Source organism: Ichthyophthirius multifiliis (assembly GCF_000220395.1).
Source record: "Ichthyophthirius multifiliis unplaced genomic scaffold scaff_1120509249606, whole genome shotgun sequence".
NCBI classification, from domain to species: Eukaryota; Ciliophora; class Oligohymenophorea; order Hymenostomatida; genus Ichthyophthirius; species Ichthyophthirius multifiliis.
The window spans coordinates 3,971-28,090 of NW_004087551.1; the positions used below are offsets into that span (position 1 = coordinate 3,971).

Genomic DNA, 24,120 nt, shown 5'->3' on the forward strand with positions numbered 1-24,120 from the left:
CAAATGCCTTTAATAGAATAATAATGTTTAAAATAAGTTGTTAATGAAAAAAATGAGTATAATAATTTAAAATATAAATTAATAAAATAATATGGAGAATCTATATTTTTAGAATCATATTAAATTATTCAAAACTAAGTATTTTATTTTATAAATATTTAATATATTTTTTAAAAAATTAAAATTAGAAAAAAAATATAAACTAATTAAAAAGTCTAAATTCTTAAGATTTATAAATATAATATAAATAATTATTTCCTGATATAAATGATTTGTAATATATTAATTAGATTATTATATTAGTTAATATGGAACAAAAGAACTGAAATTATATTAATAAAAATAATTAAAATAATATATATAAAAATTTAAAAATAATGAATATAATATATATATATATATATATATAAATAAATTATTTATTTTTTATTATTTCTGTTAATTTTAATAATAAATATAATTAAAATTAACATCTATTTATATTTTAATATAAATGAAATAAAGTTAAATATTCTAATAAATAATTATACCAATTTCTCCAAGTTTAAAAGTTTAAAACAATCTTTAAATACGTCTTTTAATAGTTCAATTTAAATGTTTTTTTTATTAAAATTTATGCTTATTAATTATATAAAATTAAATATAAAATAGTGAAAATAAATCAACTTCTACACTATAAACTTTAATATAAAATGAAAATGCAAATAAAACTTTAAATAAGCAATAAAGATCTTCTATTGTTTTTTAAAATAATACTATTTTTTAATAATAAAAAACATTATTTTAACAATTTTCATCTAATAATATTTTATATAAGCAGCATAATTTGAGATATAAAATAATTGAAGATCCTATAAAAAAGCCCCTAGAAAAATCAAAATTAAAAGATTTAATAATTAAATAAGCTGCATAGAAAATAAAAAGGCAAGTGGAAGTTTATAATTTACAAGAATTTATATAAATATAATAATCTAATATAAATAAAATGAAGGAAACTTTAGAATCTGAAAACTAAAATTATGAATTAAAATAATAATTTGTACTTTTATATAATATGTTTTTTTAAAAAATAATATATATATATATATATATATATATATATATATATATATATTTATATATATATAGGATTTAGAGTCATAAAGTGATAACATAAATTAAACTTGTGTCAAATATAAAATAGAAATTGATGAAATGATATAAAAATAAAAAGAAATTGATAAAAAAAACGAAGAATTAATAAAAAATTTAAAAGAAAAAACACAATAAGAAGAACAAAAAAATTTAAAATTAAGAAAAATGTTAGAATAAGCTAATAATAAATTAGATATGGAAGAGAAAATAAAGAATTTTTATAAAAGAAAGATCAATAATAATGAGGAAAATTAAAATATACTTTAAGAAATTATTCATAATAAAGATTAATTAGAAGAAAATCTTAATTAAATTAAAAAAGAAAGATATGAAATTTTTTCATAATTATAAAATGATAAATAAATACTCGATTTTTAAAATAAAATTGAAGCTTTAATAAAATTAAACTTAAAAGAAAATTTTTAAAATGAATATATTCTTAAAGATAATATAATTTAAATAGATATTTAAAAAATATAGGATAAAAATCTAAAACTAAAATAAGATTATGAAAATTATAAAGTAATTAATTAAAAAATATTGTTTTAGTATTTTAAAACTTTTTCATATTATTTATATTATTGATATAATAAATAAAAAAAAAATTTATAAAAATATAAATATATAAAATATTAATCAAATTTTTATATTAAATAATATTCTTTAGAAAAATATATTTTTAATAGTAATAGTAATATGTAACAAAATAATTTGAAGAAGAATTGCTTAGTTAGACTAATAATATATAATAAATAAAGGAAAAATTAAAAAATTAATTATAGGAAGCATATAATGAAGAACAATAAATATAAAATAAAATAAACTAATATAATTAAGATATAAGTAAAAAACTTGAAGAATATAATAAAAAAAAGAAAATATATAAAAAGAAATTAATAAAATATAAATAAAAACTTAATAAATATAAAAAGAAAAAAATTATAATATTAATAAAACAAAAATATAGGAATTATAAAATTTATATGAAAGTATGTAAAAATATAAATAATAATAAGTGGAATAAATTATAAATTAGAATAAATAAAAAATTATGGAAATATTAAAAAAATAATAATAAGTAAATAATTAAAAAATCGAAAATATAATTATTAGAAATAAATAACTAATTTAAAAATAAAAAAGTAATTTTGATAAAATTTTAAATAATAATATTGAATTTAAATATAAATAAAAAGACATAATAGATATAATAACTAAATTATATTAGGAATAAATTTTTTGAAAAATAAAAAATAAAAAAAAATATAATTATATAAATATATATATATATATATATATATAATATTTATATATTTATATATATTTATTTTCAAATAGTTCTATTTCCATTATTATCTAATTTATTAAACTTATTAGATTAAATTATATTTTATTCTTCATCATTCCTATTTAAACTTCTATTTAAACTATTTCTTTTAATTTCATTCATTATTTAATTTCTTTACATTATATCTTTTTCGTTTATATCTAAATCTATCTTATTGTCCTATTCTTCGTTATTTTTTAAAAAATTGAACATATTTTACTCATTAGAATTTCGTATATGATTTTACAATACATTAACAGTATTTTCCAATAATTATTAATTTAAGCTAACCCTTCAGGTCTCATTATTTCGTATTTATCTTCTTTAAAAAGTTCTTTTGCAATTTTAATTCTTTCGTAATTTGTTTTGTAATCTTTAATAAGTAAAGGTTTAACATAATTACTATTAATTTTCTTAATAAAAGAAACAAATCTTTATTTACTATTTTATTAACGAGATTAATCATTTAGCAATTATCCGTTTAAATCAGCATTTTATTCGTTTTATTCGTTTTCTTCTTATATTTTTTTCTATTTTTAATGAGAATCTCCTCCTTCATGATCATGATGTCCTTTTCCTAAAAGCAAGTCTATGAAAATTGGTCCTGTAAATCCAAAAAATAATGTGGTTAAAATAACTATTGCAAGCATCGTATTATCTAATATAGCATCCGCTTAAAAATCTTTATCATCATCAAACTCAAGTCCATTTGTAATTTATTGACTTAAAATATATCCTAATATTCCCCTGCTCATCCCTGTAATTTAAATAACTGTTAATTCTTTTAAATTATATTTAAATTTCCCTTTATTAAAAATTAGACTTAAAATAATAGAAATCACAAAAACTGAAATAAACCTACCTAACAATATAAAGAGGAAAATAAATCCAATAAAGCTAAAACTCCAAGCCTTATCTTCGTAATAAGAAAAAACAGTAAAACCTAAATAAATAAAAAGAAAGCTCTCAGATGCACTTGAAATGGTTAAAAAAATAGCATTAGAAGTTAATTAAGCTTTTTCAGATAAATTATAAAATGCATAATGGCCAGAAATTAAACCACAAAAAAGTAAAGATATCACACCTGAATAATGTAATGACTCTACAAAGGTATATGAGCAATAACTACATATGAAAACTATTATAGCTTAATTTACTACTGTATATTTTAAAAATCAAACCATTTTAAACTTAATGTACATAGTAATCCAAAAAAAAAGCCAGATAAAATACTATATTTATATAAATATATATATATATATATATATATATATATATATTATTTATATACATTTATGATTAAATATTTTTTTTTTTTATAATTTATTTTTATTTTTAGGAAATATTTTTATTAAAAATCTTTATAAAATATAATAAAAAATTATAAAGAAATATATAAAATACTATTATTTTATTGAATAAGATTTTATTTAAATAAATAATTATTTATAAAATATATTTTACCTGACAATAAAGCTTATAACCATGTTTTTTAATAAATATAATCCAACATTCTGATTTGGAGAATCATCTTACTAATCTAATAATTTTTCTACACTATCGAAGAGAATTAAAGTGGATGCATCATTTATAATTCCTTCTCCGAAAATAACACTAAATATAGAAGGAAAAGTATGATGATTTACCATAGTTGAAGCCATAAAGCTATCTTTTGAACACAAAGCTGCTGAAAACAATAAAATGTTTTTAAAACTAAGATTAATAGTATCTCCTTTATTTATATCTATTATAGAATTTTTAGATTTACTATAATATATATAAATATATATAAATAAATATATACATATATATATATATATAAATATTTATATATATCATTTTTTTTATTATTAATTTATTTATTTATATTACTATATAAATTCTACTTTTATCATATTTTTACTATTTATTTAATTTGTTAAAAAATCAATTGTAATAAATGTTATTATAGTACCTAAAAATCCAAATATTAATATTTATATAAAACTTTTAAAAAAATGTCTCTTTTTTAAAGTATATCCTTCAGCAAATACTATTACTGGTAAAAAACCATATATAAATATATTTTTTTCAAGAGATATTTTATAGTTAAAAAAAAATAAGCTAATGCAGACAGGGTTATTCCAAATAATATTGCAGTACTGTTTTCGTGAAAATATCGGTATTTTTATAACTTAAATAACTAGATATTATTTATTATATGAAAAGAATCAAACAAGTAAAAAATAAGCCAAATCCAAAATGATCAGCAGACATTTTTATTAAATTTTATTGATTATTAATTTTTTTATAAAAGAAATTAAATATTTTTTAATATATTTTAAAAATATTTTATATTATTATAGATAAAATTAATAATAAAATAATATTAATGTGTTGAAATTAATTTAAAAAAAAAATATATGTATATAAAATATTTATAATTTAATATATATTTTGATATAATTTTATATTAATATAATATAATTAATTTTTTAATTAAAATAATAATAAAGTACAAATTTAATATAAAAAAAAAAAAATAATTAATTAATAAAAATAATTAACTAATTAGTTTATAATTATATATATTTAATAAATATCTTAATATTTAAATAAAATTTAATAAATATTATATAAAATAAAAAATATTTAGATTTTTTAATATAAATATTAATTTATTTTTATAAATATATATATATATATATATTTTTAATATTAATAAATTTCTTTTCATATTTATAATAAATTAAATTATTATTTTTTTATTTATTTTATTATTTAATTTATAGAAAGATTATTAAAATTTTTATTAATATATATAATTATTATATATAAAATTATTAAATGTTAATACATATTATATTATAAAATAAAATATAATTTTGTTTTTATATAAAAACATCAATTATATATTATTATTATGTTTATTAATTTATAATAATTATATTATTTATTATTTAATATATCTTAATATATTTTTTATTTTTAAAAAAAAAATATATATTATTTTAAATTATTATTAATATTCTTATCATATTTTTATTTTTATTTTTTTACTATTTTTTATTTTTCAAAATATATAAAAAAAGAAAATAAAAATATATTCATAAATCAAAATTATTTGATTACTACTTATTTTTATATAAAAATAATAAATAAAATTAAATCAAAGTTAAAAATTACACCAAATATAAAAAATAGATAAAATAATAATTATTTATAAAATAAAAGGTAACAAATATATCATTTTTTAATTTTTTATAAATTTTTAAAACATGAAATTTTATATTAAATACTAATTTTCCTATAAATTTTATTAACCTTCCAAAACTATTAACATCCTATTATTCTCTTGAGTTATTTAATCTAAAACATTTTTTATGCTTTAATATACAATTTAGTCTTTGTTTTAGTCAAAAATATTTATATAAATAAATATTAAGCCTTTAAGATTTTATATATTATCCCTAATTTTTTTTATGTAAAAGAAGATTTATAATAATTATAAAAATGACTAATTATCTGATTTATATTTATATGGAAATAAAATTTGCATTTTAGAATATAGAGCTATTAGTTTTTTTCTTATTTGGTAAATAGACCTAATATATATGTGAATAAAATGTTTGACTTATCTTACTATTGGAGTTTATAAATAATAAATTAAGTAAGTTTGTGCTTAATATTATTTACCATATTTATTTATTTTAAGCAATTAAAATATCGATTTTACTTGTAGAAAATAATCCAATCTGTGGTTTGGTATATATAAAAGAAAAATAAAGTTTTTATAGTATCTAATCTTTTCTTCTTATTAGAATTCAAAATTTGCATATAAAAATTCAAGTATAGAATATATTACAAAAAATTCTGATCAACTATTAATTGGGCCTAATGATGAAGTTTAACTACATCAAAATACTTTAGAATAAAAGTGCAATGCAAAACTTATACATATGCAGCTAAATATAAAAGCAATTCTGCTGCATATGCTGTTACAAAATCTTTTGATGGTATGTAAAATTATGATTATTTAAAATTAATCCTATTATTTTAGAGTATGTATTGCTTTTTCCTTACGGGGAAACTTTCAATATAATAATTATAAAGTTTGTGGATAAAAATCTAATTATTTATTTTATAAAAAGAAATCGTGGATGATTTGATTGAAGTTAATTTTGTGGAAAATTTAAATTAGGAATCTATATACCTACATATTATAGAAAAATTTAATAAAAATTTAATTATATTTATAAATAAATATGAATGTTTATTAATTATTTATAATAATAATAAATTAAGTATACTTAAAATAAATTTATAAATTTTGTCTATTATTTAAAAATATTAAAATAAGTATTAATATAATTGTAATATAATAAATCATTTTTAATTAATATATATATATATATATATGTACATATATTTAAATTTAAAAGAAAATATAAAAATAAAAACTAATAAGTTAATTGAATAAAAATATATTACAAATATAAAATATATATATCAATTTTATATTTTTTTAATAAAATAATAAAACAAAAGCATAAATTATAGTCTTTTATATATATTCATTCATCAATAATCCATTTAATTCTTTTCCCATCTTCCCATATTCCTTCTTTTTTTTCACCTCCTTATAATATAATACATCCTTTAAATAATAAAAAAATTAAAAATAAATAAAATAACCTCTCCCATGTTATTTCCCATTTCTCCATTCGCCCTCATATTTTTTTCCGTTTCCCCATTCGAAAATCCCAAATCCATGTTTTTTGTCATCTAAATAATCCCCTAAATATCTTTTTTTATCTACCCAAATAGTTTCACCTCTATAAAAAGCCAAATAAAAAGATAAAAAGAAAAAAATTATTACTTCCCATTCATTTTATTATTCTTCCAATATCCTTTATAAATTTTTCCATCCTACCAATAATATTCTCCATATCCTGAAATTTCATTATCTAAGAAATCCCCTACATGCTTACTTTTATCTGCAAAATACAAAGTCCCTTTACCATTTTTTTTCCCATTCGAATAATTCCCTTCATATTTTGCATTATCTGGCCAAGTCTCAACCCCGTATCCATTTTAAAGGTCATTTTTCCATTGTCCTTAATATTGAGCCCCTCCACTATGTAAATAAGTCCCTTCTCCATTCGCCATATCATTTTCCCATTATCCTTGATATATATCACCATCTACATGAATTAGTTTTCCATACCCATGGGCTTTATCTTCTTTCCATTCTCCATTATAAAAACTACCGTCAGGCCATATATGTTTACCTTTACCTTCTCTCATCCCGTTTTTCCATTCACCTTCATACTAACCACCGTTTTTCATATGAATTATTTATAATTTAAATATTTTGTTTTAGCCTAATGTATTTTATACAAATTCTACTTCTTCGTCTACTGGTTAATTATCCTCATGAATGCATCTTTTTAATTACCCGCTTACTATTTATATATATATTTATAATTTTTTTTTTTCACATATATATAATTTTTATTTATTTACCTGTCTATTATTAATTTTAAGTTTTTTAAAATTCGGCTTTTGGAGAATCGTATTAATCATATTTTTATTCTTGTTTATCCTTATTTTTTTATGTTTGATTATCATTAACTGAATTATTGTTTTGATATGTATTATTATTGTTTGTTTTGTTTTTTATTTATGCTTCACTTTCTTTTGGATTTGTTAATGCTTCTTTTACGTTTTAGATTGTTATATATTCTTGCTCGATTTTATCTTTATTCGGATCACATACACATTTACAATTTCCCATTTATTTTATATTTTACGAATTATTAAAAAAATATTTGTGGTTTAGTTTTTATGGTATTATTGATTTCTTTTTTTAAAAAAATATTTACCTAGTTTTTTTTTATTTTTTATTATTATAAAAAAGTAATTTTTTAATTGAAACCATTTTTTGTTTTTTATAATTACTAATTTCTTTGGAGTACTTTTATTTTATTTATTAATTTTTGACAAAAATATTATATTATTATTATTTATTTCTCATTTAATATTTAAATTATTAATTAAAAATATAATATGATAACTTTTTTATTAATATAACAACTAAAAAAATAAAAAATATTATATCTTTATTTTTATAAATAAAATGAATATTTTTTTTTTATTTTTTTAGTAGTTTTTATTTAAAAAATTAATATATGAAAAATAAAAAATATATAAATTTTTTCATAAAAATAAAAATAATAATATATAAAATTTCTTTTTAATAATTCATCTTATAAATCTTATAAAAAAATCAACTTTAACAAAAAATTATATAAATATAATAAATTAAAAAAATTAAAATACCTTGAAATATTCGATAAATTATATTCACTTATTTTAGTTGAGAAGTTATCCTAAATATCTTTCAAAACTTATTCATTTTCTTTAGTAGAAACAAAAGAAATAGCAGTTCCTTTAGTTTCAAATCTACCAGCTCTACCAACTCTATGCATATAATCATCTTATTTTTCAGGCATATCGAAATTAATAACTAAATTGACTCTTTCAATATCAATACCTCTACCAAATAAATCAGTAGCAACTAAAATTCTTTTTTTCCCTTCTTTAAATTCTTAATAAACTTTAGTTCTAATTATTTTGAAAAGAAAATAAATATAAATATATAAATTTATATATATAAATATAATATATATATATATATATATATATATATATATATATATATTATATACCTTTATTCTTAAGGTAAAGTTCTATAAATAACTGAATTTTCTAGCTTTTTATCATCTTGCAAATATTTGGAAAGATACATAGCTCTTTCCACTTTATTTACAAAAATAATAACTTAATTGAATGATAATTAAGTCAAGAATTAAATTAAAATTGGAATTTTTTACTTTTCTTCTAATTTTAAATGATACTATTCTAAACCATGTAATACTAATTTAGAATTATCTTCAATAAATATTTCTAATTACTATAAAAAAAATGATTTATAATATAAATTATAATAATAGTAATAACATCTTTCATAAATTTTCTACAGATTTTCTTACTATCATTAGCAATAGTTCCACTAAACATCATAACTTATTTTTATAAAGGTAATTTCATAAAAATCTCTTAAACGTCAGATCTAAAAAAAAAAATTAGTTAAAAAATGATAAATAAATATATATATATATATATATATATATATTTAAATATTTTTATATCATTTTATTTTTATATACTTATATATATATTTATTTTATTTACCTCATTTTAATACTTTCCATTACTCTATCACATTCATCAACTACAAAATATTTTACATTTTTAATTTCTATAACTGAATTTCTCATATTCATCAAAGATAAGCATCTGCCTGGTGTAGCAACTAGAATTTGTGGTTTTTTTTACTTTAAAATTGCTATATCATCTTGTTCATCTACTCCTCCAAATATAGCTCTTGTCTTGAAATTTGTATATTTACCTAAGCGTTTGAATTCGTTTTTTATTTAAAAAGCTAATTCTCGTGTATGACATAATACTAAACAACTATAGGGAGGAGTATCATCTGATAATTAATTCAAAATTGACAATACAAAAACTGCTGTTTTTCCTGTACCGGCTTTTGCTTAACATAATATATCTGTTCCATGAATTCTGTTTTAATATAATAATTTTTATTTTTACAAACATTTATTAAAATATATAATATAAATCATATAGATTTGTTAATAAAAATAATATTAATAAAATATTACGCATTCGGGATACAATTATATTGAACTAATTTATATATAAAAATATAATTTAATAAATATTTTAATATAATTATAAATAAAAATATTACCTTCAGATGGTCTTTCAAAACCAGCTTCTTTTACACTTCTTAGCAAATCTTCTTTCAAATTAAAGTCATTAAATGAAGAATGGTTAGCAACCATTTAGCTTTTAAGAAATTAAATTTTAGATTTATTTCATCTATATATATTTTTTTTTACTCAGGTTTTTGAATATTATAAGCTTTATTGTTAAGTTCATCATCTGAGTCGTCATTATATTCTGGAATGTTATCATTATCGTCTTCGTGATTCATTATTTTTAATTTTTTTTTTTTTTTATTTTTTTTTTTTTTTAATAATTTATATCCTTTTATTTAAAAAAATGAAATAATTTATTTCTGTGTCAAAATATTAAATTTTTAAATATATTATTTATAATATATTTTAATTTTTCTTTTTGGTTATATTTTTTTTTAAAAAAAAAAAATATATAAATATTTTTATACTTATTATTATTAAACAAATATTTATATTAGAAAAAAATTTTTATTAATATATAAATATATATATATATAAATATAATATATAAAAATATTTTTATATATAATATATAATGGCATTTTTTTAAAAAATATAAATAATATGAAAAATTATAATATTTTACATATAAAAAAAGTTAACAAAAATAAATAAATATATATATTTATATATAAAAATCATATATTATTATTTGAAAATTTTATAAAAAAAGTAAATATTACATAAATAAAATATAAAAATACATGGAAGATTAATAATAATAATAATAATATTGCCTAGATTATCTAATCTAAGGAAATCATATTTTAGGTTTTGAAAATTGTATTATATGTAATCCAAAAAAATTAATGTAAATACAATAAAAAATGATAGAATAATAATAACTATAATCTTAATAATAACTATAAAAAAAAAATCAAGATGAAGAAGAAGATGAAGACGATGGTTAATATTATGATTAAGATGAAAATGGAGTATGTTTATGTTGTTAAGGAAATCCATTTGATTGCAAAAATTTAAAATGTAAATAATTAAATATATGTAAATGTGTTGAAACTAATTATAATATGGAATAAGACAATATAGAAAATGAAATTGTTAGAGAAATTAAAAAAGAATATTAATAAAAATAAATATGAATTTGATTAAATAAAAAATAAAATATAAAAATTTAATTCTTATTTAATAAAAAATAAAAATATAAATAATGTTAAAAAAAAAAAAAAAAAATATTTTATATTAAATAAAAATCTTTTTTATTTTTATAATTTTTTTGATATTTTTTTTTATAAAATAAATTTTAATATTTTTTGTTTATTTATTATTCGTTTATATTAAATATAAATAATAATTAAATAAATTAGAAAAAAAATAAATATTAATTTTGATAAATATTTTATATTAATAAAAATATCATGCATTTATTTATTAAGTTTCTATTTATGATTTTTAATTTACATCTGTAAGAAAAGCAATTTAACGAGTTTAAAGATTATTAATAGTTTTAAATTTTTTATTATTATCATATTAAAATTAAATTAAATTATGACTATCTTATATATTATTACTATTACTATTATTATTACTATTATTATTACTATTATTATTATTAATTATATATTTATTATTAAACTAATCATATTTAAAACATATTCTTTAATCTATATTTTATATATTTAATATATTAATATTTTATTTTTATTTAATATAAGATTACCTTTATTTAAACCATAATATTTTATTAGATTTTATATATTTTAATTTTAATTATTATTATTAAAACACTATTCAATTTATTTTTATAAATTTGTTTTATGTTTTTCTGTATTTCTTTCTATTTCATTTTATTTTGATTGAATAAGTTCTTTTACTTTTCTTTAATTTAATTATTTTATATTTATAAAAAAAATAAAAAAATTTATTTATATATAAAAATAATAAAACTATATATTTATGATTCTTTATTCATGCTTTTTTAATCTATTTATTAATTCTTCTTTTTTATAGTTATATTTTAAATCTATTTAATTTAAATTTTCATCTACAATAAATTTTTATAGCATAGATTATGCTTATTTATTAATAATTCTTTAATTATTTTTAATTTCTTTATTTTAATTATAAAACTCAGACTTCATTTTTTTTTAACTATATTATGTATTCATTCTTTATTAATAATTTTCTATTTCTTTTTCTTTTTATTATTTTATTTTATTTTCTTTTTCTCTATTAAAATTGCTTTTTTCTTATATTTCTTTTTATTTATATTTTTATTTTTCTTCATATTTTTATTAAAAAGCTATATATTTTTATAAAATTTATTAATTATTAATTTCTTATTCTAATATATTTTATTCCTTAATTTTTTATTTTTTATTTTTTTTATTAAAATATTTACACTATATTTTTAAATAGTTTCAAATTTTTTCATTTTTTAGATTTACATTTAAAAAATTTATTTGTCTTATTTTTATTAAATTTCTTAAATAATCAATCCACTTTTAAATTATTTTTATAACATAATCTAAAAATTAAATACATAAAAATATATATATAAAAAGAAAAAAAATCTAAAAAATATATATAAAAATACATAAAAAATATTTTATATAAATACAAATGTATAAATAAAAAAATATTTTATATTTTTTAAGTAATAAGGCATTTTTGTTTAAAGATATTTTATTTTTATGCCTTTTTAAATCTATATATAAAAAAAAATATTGATATGGACATATTTTATTTAATTAATTTAAGTTTTTTTGTTGGGTGGTCATTTCAAACAATTGAAGTGGAATATATAAAATAATATATTAAAAACTTACGTTATTTTTTTTTCTAATTCTTCGTTTTGGATACTTTAAATTTTTTAAAATCTTAAATCTTATTCTCTAGTTTTTAGTTCGGCTCTTCTTTTTATTTCCTACTAATTAATTTCTTATATTTATCTTATTTTTTCTATTTTTTATTTATGTTTTTATTATTTCTCTTATATTTTTTAATTATTTATTTCTTCTTATTCTTATATATATTTTAAAGTCTAGAAATGATGTGCATTATTTTCTTCTTCATTTTTTTTTAATTCTTTTCTTTATCTTTCCTTTTCTTTTTCTTTTATCATCCTAGCGATTTCTTCTTGTTCTTTTTAAATCAATTTTTATTATAAAACAATATGCTCCTATTCCATTTTCTCATGTCTTAAAATTTCTTTTTTTAGTATTTTCTTCTTCCTGTTATTTCCTTATTTGTAGTTTTCTTTTTAATATTCTATATTTTTTTGATTTTTTCTTCTTTTTATTGATCAATTATTTAATTATTTCTTATTGATATTTCTCTTTCTATAATATTTTATATATCCTTAAACTTAATTTTTTGTTAAATAAAAAATAAAAATTATTTGATTTTATTTTTAAAAAAAAAAAAATTAACTTATTTATTTTTGACTTTTTCTATAATTTTATCACTTTTTTTTTTATTTTTTATATATATTATTATATCATACTATTATTATTTCCATTAAAATCACTTAAAGTATGATTAAAGGAAGAATTACTTTTTTAATTAAAATCTTATTTTAATTCACTTAAATTTCTCCAATTTTTATGTCCAGTAGTCTTCAAAAAAAAATATAAAAAATAATTTATTTATTTATTTATTTTTTAAAAAAAAAAGTTAAAAATAAATTTTTTACATAAAATGAATTATTATTATAAATTTTTTTTATTAGAATTTCTTGTTTTGAAAATTATAACATTTATGATTTTTTTTATTATTATTCGATTATAAATTATCTTTTTTCAATTATTAATTATATTTTTTATTTTCTTTTTTGTTCTAATTTTTATTAAAATTAATCTATTGTATCTTTAAAGATTTTAGCTTTCCCTTTAAATAAATTAAATATATCTTCTTTAGTTTTTTTTATTAAATCAATTGGTTTTATTCCTTCTTATTAACATGCTTTTAATGATCTAGGAGAATTTAATATAGGCTCTTATATACTTTCTTAATTAAAATTAAGAATTGATATTTAATTCTTTTATTATTCTTCTTGTTAATTGATTTATTCCATATTTTTTATTTATATATAATTTTATTTTTTAATAAAAAAAAAATAATATAAATTTAATGGAAAATATATAATTTAATTATTTAAAAATATTATTTGTATTTTTTTAAATTTATTAATTTAGAATTTTTAAAAAGTTTATTTAATTTTGATCAATATTAAAATATCATATTTATGATATAATTCAAAAATAAATATATTAAAATTAAAAACAAAATATAAATAATTTATTATACAAATGTTTACTATTTTAATTATTAAATAAATATTACTTTTGATATATATTTAGATATTAAAATTATTTATATTTTATATATTTTTAAACTTATATTTTCATATAAAAACTTCAAAAAAATAAAAAAAATTATTAGGAGTTAAATAACTTTTCAAACCTATATTTTTTATTTTCTTTTTTTAAAAAAATTAAATATAATTAATTAAATTTAAAAAAAAATATAAAAAAAGTACAAAATTAATTAATTACCTAATTTAAATTAAAAAAAATCTATTAAATATAAAATTGAAGTATTTAATAATCTTTTAAAAAAGAACAAAAAATTTAAGTAAATTTTTATTCTAATAAATAAATTAATTTTATAATATATTATAATAATAATATTAATTACTTTTTTTTTAAAAAAAAACAAAAAAACAAAAAAAATATCAATTATTATCTTCTACTTCAATAGCAATATTATAAATCATTTAAAAGAAAATTTTATCTTTCATTCTTTTTTCTTTAATAATCATTTGTTATAACTTTTAAATTTTCATTTCTTAATTTTCAGCATCAGTAGAAAAAGATTTATTTAATTATTTAACTTTTTATTTTTCATTTTTAACTTCTTTTTTATGCGAAAAGTTTTATTCTTTATAAAATTAAAAATTGCTTTTTTACTCAATTTCTTATTATTTAAATTATTATATGTCTTGTAAACCTAAAGATTCTAACTTAATTTAATTATTATTTTATAAAAAATTGTTTTTCTCAACAATATTTTATTTATTTATTATTTATTATTCATGTTCAGAATTTTATTTTTTCCTGTTATAATTAATATAAATAAATAAAGCACCTGCAGATGTACTTAAAATAAAATGTAAATTTTTATTTATATCAAGTTATTAATTTAACTTTTCAAAAATATTATAAAATTTATCCATATATTATATATATTTTTTTTCTATTTATATATATATATAAAAGGCTTACTAATCTATTTTATTTTTTATTTATAATATGATAAATATAACAAAACAAATTATTATTATTTTACAAATCTTATTTTATCTAATAAATAAAAATATTTTTAATAAAATAAAATCTATAATATATATTATTAAAAACAAAATATAAAATAAATATTTTCATTTATTTAAATTAATATCTTCATTTTCATCTCTATTTTTTTATACATTTTATTAATTCCCGATTTTTTCAATAATACAAATTCCCTCACCTCCTTCTAAAGTATAAGGAAGTGCTTTAATTTACTAAACAATAATAAGATTTTCATTTTAAGGGAGTAAATGTAAATCAACCTTTAAATATTTTTTTTTTTAAATATTAAATATATAAATATAAATATAATATTTAAATACTTTATTATCATCTTATTAATCAACTATCTTCATATTTTCATTTCTAAAGTAAATTTTTTACCTCCAACTTCTATCATTAGATTTATTTGATAAAAGTTATAAATAAGTTCCTTCTTTTTTTAAATAAAACTACGAAATAGTAATTTCTTAATCTCCATTATCTCTTTCACTTAAATCCGTTTTTTAGAAAGGACATTGATTCGAATCTTTTTATTTACTATCATTTTCGGCTTATAATATACAGTCATAATATATTTAGTATTAAAAGTTATCCGGTTCTTATATTCTAGTTAATTAAATTAAACTATCACTAAATATATTCACGTTCATTTTCAATAGTAATTTTTTACCTTTTAAATCTCTAGAATCAGGTCCTTCTAATTATATTAATAATCTATATTCACCTTTTTTTTATTTTTTATTTATGTTAATTTTAAATAAAAAAAGTTAAACCTGCATCTAGTTTTATTGTTTTGAATGTATTTTTATTTTTTATTTATCCTTTTCCAAAGATATATTTATATTAAACTAATTTCTTTTTCTTTTTATCACTTTATTGTTCTTTTTACTATTAACTATATATATAATTAGAAAAAAAAAAAGAAAAGATTAATAATCATATCATATACTTATAAATATAAACTAAAAAGTAAATTAATACTTTTAATTATATTCAAAATTTTAAATTTACTCATTTTTTTTTTATATTTTTTATTAAAATTTAGAATCACTACCAGATTATTAATTAATAATTTAATTATCTTATTAATATTATTATTATTATATTTATACTGGAGGCAATAAAAAGTTTTATTTATTATCTTAGAAAACATTTATACACTTATTACTTTAAATTTTACTACCTTATTATTTTGTATGACAATTAACTAATATTTCGTCCTTTGTTTTATCCACGAATTTCCTAGCTAAAAAGTCCCTTTTATTTTTTGCCATATTTTCCTTTAATTATCCCAAAACAATTCTACATGGGTAAATTTAAGAAACAAAATCATTATTTTACTCCTTTAAAATATTCTACTCAACATTTAAAAAAACCCTAGTAGGTAGATTTATAGCAAACTAAATATAATATTTATAATCATTATTTTAAATATCCGGAATTTCATCATATATATCAATAGAATTCTATAAATTCGTATTTATCCCCACCAAAATATATATATCTCCAAATAACACTACAAACTGTTCTAAAGAAACTACAAATACAAATTATACTCCTTAATACTTTTTTAATGCATCTTCAACTTCTTTCACAAAAAGATCCTTATACGAATTTGAAATTCCTACATATTATTCCTATAAACATTTTAAAATAACAAAATTCCCTTCTTCACTTTAAACAAACTCACAAATTGTATAAGGATAATTTGGATATATCAATAAATCATTCATTTTAAAATTATTTTTTAAATAAGCAACTTTTGCAGACTATTATTCTTTCTAAAATTGCTCAATTAATATTTCAAGAACGTCTTCAATTTCACCTTAAGAATTAGCACTTTACCATTCTATATGTTTTGAAGGTAAAGATGTTAGACATTAGAAATAAAATTCAGCCATCTTACTTTTTTATTCATTTCTTTAAAATATTTATAAGACCCGAAAATTTTTGCAAAAGCCTTTTATAAAAGCATCCATCCAATATCAAATTACTCAGAGCTTGAAAAAACAAGGCTTTTGTCTTCATTATTTAAACAGGGTAAAAATTCATCTAAAATAATTTCCTTCCATTCACCTTCTATATACATTTTGATTGAAAAAAAACCTATATTCTCCAAATCAAATTTACTATGGAAAACTTTAAAATATAAATGTGGGTATAAACACAGGCAATCTAGTATTCCCACCAACTAATAATCACTTAAATTATTGAAAATTATCTATCCTATTTCTATTTTTTCACTAATAAAGAGATCATTCATTTCTTTCAATTTAGGATGTTGCGAAATCCTCACTAAAATTTAATTTTCATATAAATATTCCTAATTTTAGGCAAAATCAATATCTTCTAGTCTTTTTCCTTTTATCCCACATTCATCAATTAATGATTTATAAGCATCTATATAATAAGGAGGAAAACCGGGCATTTATTTGATTTCAAAAACAATATTCTCGAGTTATTTAGGATTGTCAAAAGGAGATATAAAATGATCAATATCTTATAAATCATCCTTATAAAAAAATAAAGAATAAGAATGTTCTGTACTATTATAATATAAAATTTTCCCAACTTTTTTATTAAATCGCCATTTGCAATAAAAATAAGAACAAGTATCATCATAAAATCTACCTATTCCGTGTTTAAAGCCTTAAACGAATTCTCCTTCGTAAAAATACTCAGGTTTATCCTCTTCTTCTACATCTTCTTTTTCTAATATTAAATTTTAATTATAATATTCAGAATATTCTTAAAATTTTAAAATTTTTAACTATTCACGATTATTTGTTACATGAATACCAAAACCACATTACATACCTTATTTAAAATAAATAAATAAATATAAATATAAATATAAATATATTTTATTTTTATTTTTATTTTTATTTTTTTTAATTTTTTTATTATATAACTAAATATTATATATTAAGTTTATAATTTATTTAATATAAATTTTTTTTTTTACTTAGATTTTTTTAAAAAATACATATAAATAAGAATATTCATTTTAAAATTATTTTAAATATATATTTACCGTTAACAAAATCACCCTAATAATAAGAGCCATCTTTATATTATAAACGTCCTTTTCCATGTTTTTAATTATTTAGAAATTCTCCTACATAATAAGATTAATTTTTATAAAATTCTTTTCCAAAACCATGTCTTTATCCATTTTAAAAATCCCCTTTTATTAAAAAGAAAATTTAAATTAATAATATATAATTTTAATATAAAATACCTTCATATCTATAAGACATAGAAGAATTATGTAAAAAACCTTTCCCATGATATTTTTTATTTTAATATTCACCTTCATATTAATCTCCATTAGGTAATATTTCAATTCCAGCTTTTTTCTCGTTATTTTCGAACATACCTTTAAAAAAGCAACAATTATTCTCTTAGTATAAAATTCCTTATCCATGATACATATCTTCTTTAAATTCACCTTCATAAACAGTTTTTTCTTATTTTTTTTTAAGATAAAAAAAATATATTTTTAATAAAAATTAAAATAAAAAAAATTGTAACTTTAATTATCTTCTTCTATGCCATATCCATCTTTTTTACCGTTTAATACTTCTCCTTAATATTTTTTTTAATTATCAGAAATTATATATGGATATCTTTATTCTTTTCCTGTTTTTTCACATAGTTAGTTTTTATGTGCTGAGTTTTGGACTGATATATTGTTTTACATTTTTTATAAATATAAATATGTATTTATGATATTTTTATTAACAAATTATTAATTTCAATTTTAAAATTTATATATAAAATATAAAAGTTTTAAATACATTTTATTAATTTTTTAACAATATTATAAAACTAAAAATTATAATTAAAAAAAAATATATATATATAAATAAAAATAATATATTAACAAATAAGATAAAAAAATGTCTTAAAAAAATAAATATATATCTATATATTAAGACTTACTAAAATACAAAAAGTTAATAATTGTTTCAAGTATAAAAGAAAGTTAAATATTAATAATCAACTATCAATATATTATTAAAATATATAGATATTTTTATAAAGAAATAAATAATCCGAATAATGAAAAAAACATTAATAGAAATTTGATAAATCAGAAATTTTATTAAGAAAGCCAATAAACCCTAATTTTGAACTTAATAGACGTAAAATACCAAAATAATTTCATGACTAATTCTGAAAATAAGTATTTTTATTTCCTGTTTTATTTTGTAAAAAAAAAGCAAATAGAAATAAGGTTTAAAGATATATAAGAAACAAAGCATTTAGTTTCATATATAAATACAATTATAAGAGATACTAAATAAATAAAAAACATGTATAAATAATAATGCGATTTAAATTTATATGAAAACAAAACTTGTAGTACTGCTTTAAATTGACTAAAATAAATATCGAATACATTAAATATTAATACATTTATTAAAAAAAATTATAATAAACTTTTATAAGAATAATTAAAAAGTGATTTAAATAAAATAAACATTAAAAAATATGAAAAAGATTTTCAAATTGCATTGAATGAATAAAATATATAATTAAATAATTAATTTAAAAATTAAATATTTGTATTATCCTTTACTCATATATAAATTGGTTTCTTATAAATAAATATATATATAAAAAAAATAGATAATATCAATATATGGTATTTTTATGAATTTAACTTCATAACAGCTTAAATATTATATCATGGTGAAGAAAATATTGCTTTTTGGTTTATATTTGAACTATTTGAACTTTTGGAAATAAAGGATATTTATTTATTGGATTATAACAATATATATTTATAATAGAAATCATTTTGAGGTATTAGACTACTTTTATATATTAAATTTTTAAAGAAAATCAAAATAATATTGAAAGTAAATTACTTTTTCTGTAATTGTATAAATATTAAATAATTTATATTTATTTTTTCATTTAAAATAAAAAATTGTTTTTAAAAATTTATTTTTTGCTTTCTTTATTGTTTTTTGAAAAAATTAATAATTTAGTAATAAGACTCTGGAGATGCTATTATTTTAATGTGTATATAAAATTGAAGAAATAAAAATATTAAAAAAAAATTTAGAAAACATACATAAGTAAGCTTTTATATTTAAAATTAATAAAAAAAAATGTATAAAACTTATTAAATTAATATGAAAATTTTTAATTGATATTATTTTATTTATTAAAAAATATATATAAATCTTTTATGAATATATATATTTTTAAATATGAAATAAAAATATAAAAAAAATAATTACTTATGATGTATATAATTAAAAATAAATATTTAATAAATTAATATTTATATAAATTTATAATTTAAATATAAAATAATAATGATAAATATTAAGACATTAAAATATTATGATTAAATAAAAATATATATATTTATAAAAATATATATGATTACTAAATTTATTTGATATTTAATTATAAATTATATATAAATATATATATATATAATTTTTAAAATAAAAAAAACTTGTATTATAAAATCTAAAAAATAAATATTCTAATCTTCTATATGATGTGGCGTGCCCGAGTGGTCAAGGGGATAAATGATTGGTTTATTGCATTAAATGCATGTGGGTTCGATTCCCATCGTCACAATTTTTTTAATTATTTTTTAAATATATATAAAAAAATATATATATAATTTTTAATATTAAAATAATATATATTACAAATTAAATTAATAATTATAATAAGAAATAATAAAATAAATAAAAATAAGATTAAAAAAAAATAATTAAAATTCATAATATATTTATTTTTATATATTTATATTTATATATATATATATTTATTATAAATTTATAAATTTTTTTATTAATATTTTTTTTAGATTATAAAAAATCATTTTTCTTTTTTTTCTTCAATATTTTATTTATTATCATCTTATTATGTTTAACTTCCATATTTAACTGTCCATTCAATAACCTATTCAATCTTCATATAAACTTTTAAAAAGAATTTCGGGACTGATTCTTTTTTCAATTTATTTTTTATACTATTATTAATAACTTCAAATCTTTTTTAAGTATTAGCATTCATCATGTATTTAATTTTAATGAAATTATAATAAAATAAAACTAAGAATATATTACTATACCCTATAAAAATAAGTACAAAAAGTATAGGTAAAAGCGCAATTTCAGCATTAGACTTAAGATTCATTAAATTTTATTTATTACTTCTAGTTTTTTCTACCAAAACTTATGACTAATTATAAATTTTACCTCCTACAATTTTTATATACTCACATATTCCTATCCAATAATGAACCATAAGAGGGAAAAAATATAAAATATTCCTACTTTCTCTATAAAAAGCAAAAGGCAGCATATACATTAAATTTTAACAAAAATCATTCTAAACCAATTTCATAATATAAATCTTATTAAATTTCGGCCATTAAAGTTACCTTATAATAGCCAAGACACATATTACTAATGATAAATAATTAGCAAATCCTCTAAACATAAAAACACTAGTCAGAAAACTTACTTTAAATGAATTCTCTATATGATACGCAATCATTTTTATTTTAGAAGGCTTCTTTTAATGTGGAGTATTGTGTTCCTGATGTTTTTCATTTTGCTCGTGATTACAACAAGACTCTTTAGATTAATTTTTGGTTATATAGTCAGGGATTGTACCATCGAAATTAGGGTTAAAACTTTAGTTTATGTATTGCTTATACCATTGACGCTTTATAAATTCGATAGCTTAGAGGGGTGGTGGAGGGTTTAATTCAGTTAGGAATTTTTTATAATCTTGTTCTTTATCGAAATCGAAATTTTTGAAGTCTTCAATTATCTTTTCAGTCATTTTTTCTTTCTTTCTCTTTCTTTCTTTTTTCTTTTATTTATATTTTAATAATATATTATTATTATTATTATTTTTTAAAAAAATGATATTTATATTAAAACAAAATAATAATTATTATTTATTTGTTTTGATTTAAAATAAAATTAAAAATTAATTTTTATAATGTATTTACTTAACAAATTTTAAAATTAAAATATAATTTTTTATTTATTTATATTTAAACTTATAATATATAATAAATTTCTATTTTTTTCGAAAATAATATAAATATTTATTTTTTTATAAATAATTACAATTTATTTAATTATTATTTATATATTTTTATATATAAATTTATTAATATAAAATTATTAGTAAACTAAATTATATAAAAAAATCAATATTTTTTTATTTATAAATATATTGTATTTTTTTTTTATATATAATGGCATAATTAAATTGTTTATTATAATAAACATAATTCTTATAAAAAAAGCTTTAATAATGCTTAGTATAAAAAGCTGCGTTTTCTGTTTTTTACTCCTCAATTTGTATAATTACTTTATTAAATTTATTTTTAGGATTTAAATAAATATTTATTCAAAATCATCTATTAATCATATTTCGACTAGGAATTTCCAATTAAATTAAATTTTAGGAACTATATTTAAATTTAGTAAAATTCAATTTATACAATGCATCTTATTAAGAAGTTTATGTTTCGGTATATTAATAAATTATCCAAAAAATAAATATTTTTTTTTCCGTAAAATAATAACAAAAGCATACTGATATTCCTTAAAACTAATTTTAAATACTAAAAAAAAATGATTTTAATAATAATTGAATTATTTAAATATAAGGAATATATTAAACTATAACTTTTAGATATTTTTATAATAAAAAATTATTTATTAAATTGATAATAAGCAGACCAATATATTAGTAGCTTAATTAAACTATCATCAATGTATTATTAAGTCTTGATTTTTTTTCTAAGTTTATTTTTCTATCAAAGTATTTATCAATTATCTTAGTCTTTTATTTTTCAAAATAAACATTTTCAATACATAATTTGAATGAGGTATATAAAACTAATTTATATTTTAGTAACATATACATCCTTAAAAATATTTTATTAGCTCTATATTCTTTAGTCCTTCATTTTATTACTAAAGCATTCGTTAGGACTAAATTTGTGTTTATATATTTAATTTAAATAACAAAAGGTTATTACTTATTTGAATTATATAAATGTCATTTCCTTAAAACATAAAGGACAATATATAATATTATATATTTAGAAAGATTATAAAATATTAAATTTTAAAAATGAAATATTAACTTAATATAGAGATTATTCCGAATAGAGCAATTTCATATATTATAAGTGTTAAATCTTATTCCTTTAGTTTTAGTTATTTATTAGAAATTATTATAATATTTGAATAAATATTTATTAAATTATAAAAATAAATATTATTTTAATTATAAATATTAAAATATTCACATTAATTTTATATAAAAAAAAAATTATGATATTATAAAATATTTAAATAGTAAATTAAAATATAATATTAAATAATTATATTAATATTTTATTATTATAAAGAGTTTTAAATTAATAAAAAAAAATATAATAAATTAAAATAATAAAATATATAAATATAAATAATAAATAATATATTTATTTATATATAAATATATATATATA

At 15.3% G+C, this 24,120-nt stretch overlaps 2 protein-coding genes across 2 annotated transcripts, besides 55 other annotated features; both read right to left on the reverse strand. All coding sequences in view use genetic code 6, as the record gives it.

Moving 5' to 3' along the window:
* Positions 1 to 1,072: 1,072 nt before the first annotated feature.
* Positions 1,073 to 1,127: a microsatellite.
* An 866-nt stretch (positions 1,128 to 1,993) lies between these two features.
* Positions 1,994 to 2,048: a microsatellite.
* Positions 1,998 to 2,036: a microsatellite.
* Positions 2,010 to 2,069: a microsatellite.
* Positions 2,015 to 2,069: a microsatellite.
* Positions 2,070 to 2,152: 83 nt separating this feature from the next.
* Positions 2,153 to 2,186: a microsatellite.
* A 218-nt stretch (positions 2,187 to 2,404) lies between these two features.
* Positions 2,405 to 2,458: a microsatellite.
* Positions 2,459 to 2,569: 111 nt separating this feature from the next.
* Positions 2,570 to 2,605: a microsatellite.
* A 1,089-nt stretch (positions 2,606 to 3,694) lies between these two features.
* Positions 3,695 to 3,751: a microsatellite.
* A 478-nt stretch (positions 3,752 to 4,229) lies between these two features.
* Positions 4,230 to 4,297: a microsatellite.
* Positions 4,298 to 4,974: 677 nt separating this feature from the next.
* Positions 4,975 to 5,014: a microsatellite.
* Positions 4,979 to 5,012: a microsatellite.
* A 14-nt stretch (positions 5,015 to 5,028) lies between the features above and the next one.
* Positions 5,029 to 5,068: a microsatellite.
* A 181-nt stretch (positions 5,069 to 5,249) lies between these two features.
* Positions 5,250 to 5,286: a microsatellite.
* Positions 5,287 to 5,354: 68 nt separating this feature from the next.
* Positions 5,355 to 5,432: a microsatellite.
* A 1,582-nt stretch (positions 5,433 to 7,014) lies between these two features.
* Positions 7,015 to 10,523, reverse strand: IMG5_015740 (hypothetical protein; the record flags this gene model as incomplete). Its single annotated transcript, XM_004039592.1, has 12 exons — positions 7,015 to 7,079; positions 7,136 to 7,275; positions 7,320 to 7,905; positions 7,967 to 8,045; positions 8,402 to 8,417; positions 8,783 to 9,067; positions 9,172 to 9,416; positions 9,464 to 9,575; positions 9,698 to 10,087; positions 10,189 to 10,213; positions 10,278 to 10,375; positions 10,429 to 10,523. The coding sequence occupies 12 exons, from the start codon at positions 10,521 to 10,523 to the stop codon at positions 7,015 to 7,017; spliced, it is 2,136 nt and encodes a 711-aa protein (XP_004039640.1).
* Positions 7,100 to 7,132: a microsatellite.
* Positions 9,092 to 9,170: a microsatellite.
* Positions 9,611 to 9,638: a microsatellite.
* Positions 9,622 to 9,691: a microsatellite.
* A 2-nt stretch (positions 10,524 to 10,525) lies between the features above and the next one.
* Positions 10,526 to 10,566: a microsatellite.
* Positions 10,533 to 10,563: a microsatellite.
* Positions 10,567 to 10,759: 193 nt separating the features above from the next.
* Positions 10,760 to 10,820: a microsatellite.
* Positions 10,762 to 10,822: a microsatellite.
* A 968-nt stretch (positions 10,823 to 11,790) lies between these two features.
* Positions 11,791 to 11,856: a microsatellite.
* Positions 11,803 to 11,878: a microsatellite.
* A 262-nt stretch (positions 11,879 to 12,140) lies between these two features.
* Positions 12,141 to 12,203: a microsatellite.
* Positions 12,143 to 12,191: a microsatellite.
* A 212-nt stretch (positions 12,204 to 12,415) lies between the features above and the next one.
* Positions 12,416 to 12,474: a microsatellite.
* A 14-nt stretch (positions 12,475 to 12,488) lies between these two features.
* Positions 12,489 to 12,541: a microsatellite.
* A 278-nt stretch (positions 12,542 to 12,819) lies between these two features.
* Positions 12,820 to 12,866: a microsatellite.
* Positions 12,867 to 13,189: 323 nt separating this feature from the next.
* Positions 13,190 to 13,256: a microsatellite.
* Positions 13,190 to 13,258: a microsatellite.
* Positions 13,198 to 13,256: a microsatellite.
* A 74-nt stretch (positions 13,259 to 13,332) lies between the features above and the next one.
* Positions 13,333 to 13,363: a microsatellite.
* A 317-nt stretch (positions 13,364 to 13,680) lies between these two features.
* Positions 13,681 to 13,728: a microsatellite.
* A 299-nt stretch (positions 13,729 to 14,027) lies between these two features.
* Positions 14,028 to 14,067: a microsatellite.
* A 292-nt stretch (positions 14,068 to 14,359) lies between these two features.
* Positions 14,360 to 14,397: a microsatellite.
* Positions 14,398 to 15,685: 1,288 nt separating this feature from the next.
* On the reverse strand, positions 15,686 to 19,302 carry IMG5_015760 (hypothetical protein; the record flags this gene model as incomplete). The annotated part of the gene is made up of 7 exons (XM_004039593.1): positions 15,686 to 16,323; positions 16,373 to 16,494; positions 16,761 to 17,284; positions 17,506 to 18,416; positions 18,634 to 18,786; positions 18,841 to 19,068; positions 19,134 to 19,302. The coding sequence occupies 7 exons, from the start codon at positions 19,300 to 19,302 to the stop codon at positions 15,686 to 15,688; spliced, it is 2,745 nt and encodes a 914-aa protein (XP_004039641.1).
* Positions 15,879 to 15,907: a microsatellite.
* Positions 16,657 to 16,706: a microsatellite.
* Positions 18,435 to 18,461: a microsatellite.
* Positions 18,460 to 18,506: a microsatellite.
* Positions 18,462 to 18,489: a microsatellite.
* Positions 19,303 to 19,419: 117 nt separating the features above from the next.
* Positions 19,420 to 19,482: a microsatellite.
* Positions 19,433 to 19,485: a microsatellite.
* Positions 19,447 to 19,492: a microsatellite.
* Positions 19,493 to 20,873: 1,381 nt separating this feature from the next.
* Positions 20,874 to 20,932: a microsatellite.
* Positions 20,933 to 20,952: 20 nt separating this feature from the next.
* Positions 20,953 to 21,010: a microsatellite.
* A 280-nt stretch (positions 21,011 to 21,290) lies between these two features.
* Positions 21,291 to 21,352: a microsatellite.
* Positions 21,353 to 21,357: 5 nt separating this feature from the next.
* Positions 21,358 to 21,407: a microsatellite.
* Positions 21,358 to 21,414: a microsatellite.
* Positions 21,415 to 22,662: 1,248 nt separating this feature from the next.
* Positions 22,663 to 22,729: a microsatellite.
* Positions 22,730 to 22,731: 2 nt separating this feature from the next.
* Positions 22,732 to 22,780: a microsatellite.
* Positions 22,781 to 23,853: 1,073 nt separating this feature from the next.
* Positions 23,854 to 23,901: a microsatellite.
* Positions 23,902 to 24,023: 122 nt separating this feature from the next.
* Positions 24,024 to 24,085: a microsatellite.
* Positions 24,043 to 24,090: a microsatellite.
* Positions 24,091 to 24,120: the final 30 nt, after the last annotated feature.